At 53.9% G+C, this 7,549-nt stretch overlaps 1 protein-coding gene across 10 annotated transcripts in view; it reads right to left on the bottom strand.

Annotated features, from left to right (window-relative positions):
• Positions 1-2,132: 2,132 nt before the first annotated feature.
• The window catches only part of KIF1B (kinesin family member 1B), a 146,165-nt gene continuing 140,748 nt past the window's right edge, over positions 2,133-7,549 (bottom strand). For all 10 annotated transcript variants that reach the window (XM_059375327.1, XM_059375333.1, XM_059375335.1 and 7 more), the window contains 3 exons: positions 7,338-7,530; positions 7,014-7,132; positions 2,133-6,533 (listed from right to left, as the gene is read on the bottom strand). In XM_059375327.1, the coding sequence (XP_059231310.1) occupies positions 6,491-6,533; positions 7,014-7,132; positions 7,338-7,530 (355 nt within the window). In that variant the 3' untranslated portion in view covers positions 2,133-6,490. The remainder of the gene's footprint in view (positions 6,534-7,013; positions 7,133-7,337; positions 7,531-7,549) is intronic.

The following is a 7,549-nucleotide window of genomic DNA, read 5'->3' as shown; positions in this document are numbered from 1 at the left end:
GGGGGGGGGAGAACAACGGGCCCCCGCCCCCCCCCCCCCCCCCCCGGAGGGCGGCCCCCCCCCCCCCCCCCCCCCCAGGACACCGTCTGCCGTTCCTCTCCACGTCTGCACCACGGACGAGGCCCGCGACAGCAGCGCTGGCGTCCCCCTGGGAAGCCAGTAAGACATGCGGGACTCGGGCCGGAATCGCCGCTCAGGGAGACGGCCCGGGTCGGGGCACCAGCGCTCTAACCCTCACGCTCTCTAACAGAGCCTTTCGTGGTAATCAAGGAGATGATTCGGATCTGCCGCGAGCCTCATTATTTCTTGGTCGGCTCTGGCTCCCTCACACGTCCTGGACCTCCCTGTTGCCAAAACCCGGTCCTGCTCGGTTCGACCTTAACCTGCCGCAGCTGCCCTGGACACAGTTGTCACCGGCCCGTCCTCACGGCGTCCTCAGCCCGGCTGCCGTGTCCCTCTCTCCGCCGCCCCTCCCCCGCGTCCGTCCTCCCGCTCCGGACTTGTCCGGGTGGCGGTGTTCAGGACTCGAGCCCCGGTTCCCAGCGGCGACTCATGCCTGGGCCTCCTGGCCTCCGCCTGGCTCTGTCACCCTCACGCGGACAAGTCCCGAATGCTCCAGCTCTCCCCTTGAGTCCAGCTGCCTCGGTGGCTGCAGAGTCAGGAGCAAATGTCGGGGTTTCCAAGTGAGCGTGACCAGACCCATCCTTCACTGAGCGCCCCCCGCCCCCGCATTCTCCCCATCTTCATCTTAGGGCGACGGCGCCACGCTCCATGCGCCCAGGCACCCATCGCTCGTGGTCCTCCTCCCCGGCTCCGCGCGGCGGTCTGCGGGCTCTGACGCCAGAATATGCTGGTTGGACGCCACCTCCCGCCTTCACTGCTCCTACCTGTGTCCCAACTGCCGCCCTCCCCTGGGGACACTAGGCCAACAATTTCCTATTTTGTCTCCCTTCCTCCACGAGCCCCCACACACACCCCCACAGGCTGTTTTCCCCTCGGCGGTCAGAAGGTCAGAACAGGCTTCTGGAAACAAATAGGACCGTGTGACTCACCGTCCCCAAACCCTTCACTGACTTCTACTTCACGCTAACGGCATTGGAGCTACCTAAGCCTTAAACACCTGGTCTTTGGCTACTTGGGGCGGCCACGGCTCTAGCGCTCTGCCCCTTCCCCAGACGGGCCTCCCTGCTACGTTTGGGCCCTACAGAGGGCACTGCTGCCCCAAGGGCTTGGCTTCTCTGCCTGGAGACCTCCTTGCCCAGGCTTGGCATGCACACCCGCTCCCTCGTTCAAGTGTCTGCTCAAAAGTCCTCCGCCAACACAGGACTTCCTGACGACAAGCTCTAGAAGGATGCCTCCCTCCCAGCCCTCCTCACCTTCCACTCAGCGGCCATTCGCTCTGTCACTGACCACTCGATGTTACACATTCCACATTCATGACACAAAGGTCTTTCCTCAAAGGGACAAGACGCTGGGGCACGTTCTGTTTGCTGCTGAGTTATCGCACCCCGGGCGCGGGCATGGGGTGGCCGCTCACGGGCACTGACCCCATGGCCGCCCTTGAATGCTGCTTCTCTCTCCTGTCTTCTGTCCTGCCTCCCCCCCGCACCCCCCAGACCACTAGGACACTGGTCCCTGCTCACGCTCTGCTCCCAACGGGAACTTTGTGACACTCAGCAGACATGGCGCGTGAGTCCCCTCTCCACCAGAAAGACCACATCACCCGCGCGGGAACCCTGGGTAGGTACGTAGGACCGGCTTCGGCAGAGCCTGGACAGCACTTGGGAGGAAAGCATTTTCAAAGAAACAGCATCTGGCTTTAAAATAACCCCACTCTGAATGATCAGAAAAGAACACGTAGATCACACCACAGTAACATCTTTGCAAGTCAAGAAAGCTTATGTAGGGGCACCTGGGTGGCTCAGTGGGTGAAGCCTCTGCCTTTGGCTCAGGTCATGATCCCAGAGTCCTGGGATTGAGCCCTGCATCGGGCTCTCTGCTCAGCAGGGAACCTGCCTCCCCCCCCCCCTCTCTGCCTACTTGTGATCTCTGTCAAATAAATAAAATCTTTAAAAAAAAAAAAATTGTGTCGGTCCCTTTCAACGTTGGAGAACAAACACACGTCCAGAGCCTTCTGATGCACTGGTTGTACCTTTATTATGTCTACCTCGTTCACTAAGAGTTCCGTGATGCAAGGTTACCATACACAGTTAGATAATGTCCGCATTGCACATCTAAGGCTATACAGCAAAAGAACCAGAATTAGTACAAATACAAGAACTATATTTACATTCTGTATACTCAAGCTCCAAACATCAGATAATATTTACATAATAAAACATGAAAATGAAAATCTGAAATTAATAATGTACATTGTTGCTAATGTGCTCAACTCCTTACTGGGGAGAGATGAGTTTGCAAAGTCTTGGTTCAGAAAGGCCACGTGTGCTCCACGGCTTCCGTGGCAGCGCACGCGGATGGTGAGGAGAGACCCGAAATCCGGACGGGGGGCACCTTGCACGCGAGAGGGCCGGTAGAGTCCTCGGACTAGCCGATGCCAGAATGTGCAGCCTGGAGAAAGGGAACTTGAAGACATGAAGACGACATGCAGCAGCCGGGGTCTGGCAGGAGACCAACCTCAGCTTGGACTCTCTGAGCACAGCTTTTAACAGGACATTTGCATCAACTCTCATTCTTTCCTTTAAATGATCAGAAGCTTTCCTAAGATTATGGGGCTCAAATCCGAATTTCATAAATGGCCTTTTGAACTACCGCAGATCATCTCTCAGCTGAGATTTCCATTTCCTAAGGACACACACTCAGTCCATCCCCGGCACACAGTCACGGTCTGGCCGCAGGCGGGGTGGGTGTCGCCAGCCACAGGGGACAGCCCCCGTGCACACAAGTCCAAGGCCTCTGGCAAGTACATTCGGCAAACCTTCTGAGAGCAGCAGCAGAATTAGTGTCTTCTTTGTAAGGAGCAGGTTAATAATCACATTTCAGAAAGGGAACCTAAAGCAAAAATGAAGGACCCAAGTCTAGCAGACCGACCAGCCCTGCCCCGTCCTGGAGGACCCGCGGGGACACAGCGCGAGGAAACGGGAGCGTACCAGAGCTGCCCCGCACTGGGCCATCCGTTCTTCCCCAAGCCAATGTGCAATTCGTTACAGCTGTATAAATATACAAATACCTTAAAAAATTAAATATCCCTGTAAATCACAACAAGCAGCAGGCAACAAGTCTTTGCTTTGAAATATGCGCCAGGAGAAGTCATTTTTAGACCCCTGAAGATCTTTCACAATCATTTAACTTATTCCTTCATCTTGAAGAGCTGAAAAGCCCCACTGAAAATATGGAGTAGCTGCGGAAGTTCAACGCAGCTGAAGGGGGAAAAAATGTAAAGCAACAGTGGTTTCTTAGCCGGGAGAAATCCCTTTCCTTGCCCTCACAGTGATGGCTTGAGCGTCTAACGATGGGCTAGGATTTGGGTGCCCACCCCGCTGCCAGCAACAGCCCTTCCCTGCGCGCCTGGCTGTGTGCACGGCTGGCCGGCCGTGCCCAGTGCGGCCTGAGAGCTGGCTGACTCCCAGGCCGGCGCAGCGGTGAGGCGGCTGTGGGCGCTGGCCCTGTGTGGGCTGTGAGGCCATGGTTTGCTTTGGCAGGAGGTGGGAGGGTGGGGACGGAGGACAGGATTGCTTCTAACGAGCACCCATTTCTCCTTCCTTTGTGTAGGAGCTTTTTCTTTTTGTGTTTTGCTTGTTTAAAGGAGTGCTTTTGGTGGGGGGGAACCACATTAAAAAAAACCCTCAAAAGGTAGTTTCCCTGACTGTTAATATGAAATAGCAACTCTCCTGCCACCATGGCTTCAGTTAAAGCCTCATAAGTAGTTCCTGCTATAAATGGTCTCTCAGCTTTGAAGTGGGGATGGGTCTGCCCAGAAAGGGAACATTAATCCGGAAACCTTCCAACTCCAGTCCGGACACGGGCCACTGAAGGAAAAGGGGAACCGATAAGGACCGTCCTCCTCCGATGGTGGGAAGCACCGGCGCCAGAGACCGCGCCGGACGTGGACGTCCTGCTTCCTCAGGGGCCCTCTCACCCAGGGCTGTTATCAACAGTCCAGTGCCACCAGCTCTAATCTCGGACACCTCCAAAGCAAAGACTTCCCAAGCCAGTTTTGAGTTAGAAGAAAAACCAAATGTCTCTTCAGTGTATCACATGATTTGCCTCGCCCTCAGCCCTCCCCACCTCCCTCTGCCACGGACCTGGGTCCCTCTGTCAGACTTCAAGACAAACAGCAGCGGCACCCGTGACTTCATCTTAAAATGTGACCTTCGAATTTCATCTTCATTTCCCTGAAATTAGATTTCATTCCGGTCCAGCAGCGGTCTCTAAACACCAACAGATGCTGGATCTGAGTCTACACCAGAAGGGCACAGAAGGGCATACTGTGCCCATTAGATAACGAAGGAACCTTTAACTACATGAAAAACTCACGCACTGCTTAGAACACAAGCAACATTATAGTTAATGACCTATGTTTTAAGGAGAGGAAGGAAGTTAAAAAAACCTAGAGTTTTTATTGATCACTTTTGAGCTAAGATCACAGCCTGGGGCTTCTATCCTTTCTCTCAAGCTTGCCATGATTCACTTTTCCTCCTCTCCGCAAGGCAACTCTACCGAAGCCAGAAGACCTGTTCTTAGAGATGAGCCCAACCAGGAGGTCAGAGCAAGGGTCCGCTGACGCGCGCCTGCCCAGCTCTATACTACAGCGGGCACGAGCCACTGCCCTGAGCTGCCTGAAGCAGAAAATCAGCTGGTCCGCACCACCAGAAAGGCAGCAACTTCAAGCCTGGAGACCCTCCGTCTCCATGAGGTGAGAGAGGGCAGAAACTTTCCTGAATGCCTGAGGGACGGCCAACAGAGGTGTGTGTGAGGGGGTAAGGGTGGTACAGAACACCCCACATCAACCGGCAAAGCAACTGAGTTAACCTGTAGGCCTTCCCTTCCCCAGGCCGTTCCTATAAAACTTCCTGGCAGCTGAAAGAAAAAAGAGTATCTCGTGGTCTTCCATGATGGCGTCTGTAGGCAGAGGACCCTGTTCTATCAGAGAAGGAGTCAGCAGCGGGCTTCCTCTTTCTTCGCTTGGCAGTATTTCCACATCCCATGAAGGCAAGGCGGGGACAGCAGCCAGCCACTGGGGTCAGGGCTCAAGTGTGCCTCTGCTCTGCCCCTGGCTGTCCTTTTGTTCTTTCTCTTTTTTTTCAGTGGTGGGAGGGATTTGTTTCAATCTCTTGATCCAGGAGGCGAAGCCTGCCATGTCTGCTTATTTCTGAGTATGGGAGGAGGCGCATCACTGAAAGCATTTTCCATTTGACAGGGACCACTGGAGACGACCCCGGATTCAGAGGGAGACTTCCAAGTCTGTACTTGAAAGTTACATTTCTTTGATCAAAAGGAGCTACAACAATCACAAGGTCACTACTCAGCATTACCAGAATTATAATGACAACAATGACCATCAAATTCATAAGCAGAAAGTCACTCTCCCCTTGTGGGACATTTGTGGATGAACCCGCACTAATTCCAAACTGTACCGCCACCGCTAATGCCAAGAAGAAAAATGAGAAACTCTGAGAGAAAAGTGGCTCACAGGAGCGCCTGCTGGGAGGACCGTCCTCATCTCCCGGTCTGCCTCCCGTCGCGACACGACGCCAGATCCCACAGTCCTCTCAGATCCGCGGGGAACATCCTGGGCTCTTCCCTTCCTACAAGGTCAGCAGTAGCCACCATTCCAGGCCTGCTGAGAAGTCCTGCCTTCTCTCTTCTGCTAAAAGAAAACTGCAGAACTGCATTCTAAATAAGCTCCGCCTCCAGAGAACACACCTGTGCCGTTTCTAAACTCATGCCCACCTTTTCCCTGAACGGAAAATGCAGGGATTTGCAACGGCAAAAAGAGATGGAAAGGGAAAAGCTACGTTTTTTCCTTTTAGGTTCTCAAAAAAGCTAGATGTTTCCTCCTGGAGTCTCTAAGCCACCCCCCTACCCAAAATTAAAGTGACATCACAAATAGAGAAAAGGAAAAGAAGTATTATGTGGTCTTAAAAAAGAGACAAAGGTATCCAAAGACAGCAGTACAGACATCACAGGTGGTCATAATGGGGACCTATTATACAAAAGGAAGTCAAAAGACACGAAAAAATAATCTGGAGATTCACTGGGTCCCCTCTGGGTTGTTTTTGTTTTTTTGTTTGTTTTTCTCCCTTTTGTTAGGCCACATGCTACTACCACGATTCTCAGCACAAGAAAAATGAAGGGTACGGAGCAATGGAGACGGGGGCGCGGAGAGCTAGAAAGAGCGCTGACAGGAGGGAAAGCGGTTATTCCACAGGCTTACACACGAGAGGGGCCGTCAAGAATCACAGAGAGAAGTGAGAGGCAACACTTGCTTTATCTCTCACAGGCGAGTGAGGCGGCTCAGCCCAGTCACTTAGTCCTTCGGTTCGCTGGGGCATCTGCGGGAGAGTTTTGACCTACAGGGGACAGAGGAACAGGGCGGATTAGAAAGCTGGATCCAGATGTCCCTCCCCCCAGCAGTCCCCTCCTTGGGCTTCTTCCCCTCCAGCACTCAAGGCCCAGGACTCTAGGCTCCTGAATAAGGAGGCTAAGCTGTGGGGGCCCCGGGACACAAGCCCCTGACAGGATCACAGGCTGGACCACTGGGAGACCATGAAGGTTCTCACCACCTTCCCCTGACTCCGAAATTTAAATAAAATCTTAAAACAAAAAATCAAAGCAGGACATTAGCTGGACACACATGTGACCAGCTTCCTTTAGCCCTTCAGAACAGCAGGCGCTCGTCTGCGGCGAGCGGAGGCCCCGGCCCCACGCTACAAGCGGCTTATTTCGAGTCCCTCCTCGATCTTCCCTACGTTCTGGGAACAAGACTTCCTTCCTGATTTCCACTGACCAAAAGCCAAGAAGGAGGAGGAAACACGAGGACGACTTCGTACCGTATCGTGCCAGCGAGGAGTGGGTTAAAGGCATACAACCAGTCATTCATGTCTTTGTCGTTGAGAGCCTGTAAGAGGACCCCACGATGCTTTGTGCACACGGCAAAGATGTTGGGTGTCTGAAAGAGACGCAGGGGCCGGGGCAGTTACAACAGCTGCTGACAGTGGAGCCCACCCTGCCGGCTCCCAGGGCACACAGCAGCTCACACTGAAGCTTCAGGGAGACCCAACACACGGGAGAGAGGCCACACCACACCACAAACAGTTTAGAACTCAGAAGGGAGGGGTGCCATGGCCACTCTCGGCCGCCAGAGCCGGACTGACCTTCACCATGGCCTGCTGGTCCTCGCTGTACTCCACCTGAGCCGTGGACAGGTTAATGACACCACGCTCCACGGGGTCTTTGTCGCTGTTGTAGATGAAGACATAAGGCCGACGGACCACGACAAAATGCTTAGCCCAGTTGCTGTAAAGTGGCTCCTTGAAGTGCAGGTACCCTTTCTTAGAGACCACGGAGCTAAAAAGGACAGTATGAC

Source organism: Mustela nigripes, chromosome 14, assembly GCF_022355385.1.
Source record: "Mustela nigripes isolate SB6536 chromosome 14, MUSNIG.SB6536, whole genome shotgun sequence".
NCBI lineage: Eukaryota > Metazoa > Chordata > Mammalia > Carnivora > Mustelidae > Mustela > Mustela nigripes.
Note: the sequence above shows the minus strand (reverse complement) of the source record. Positions and strands in the feature narration are given on the sequence as shown.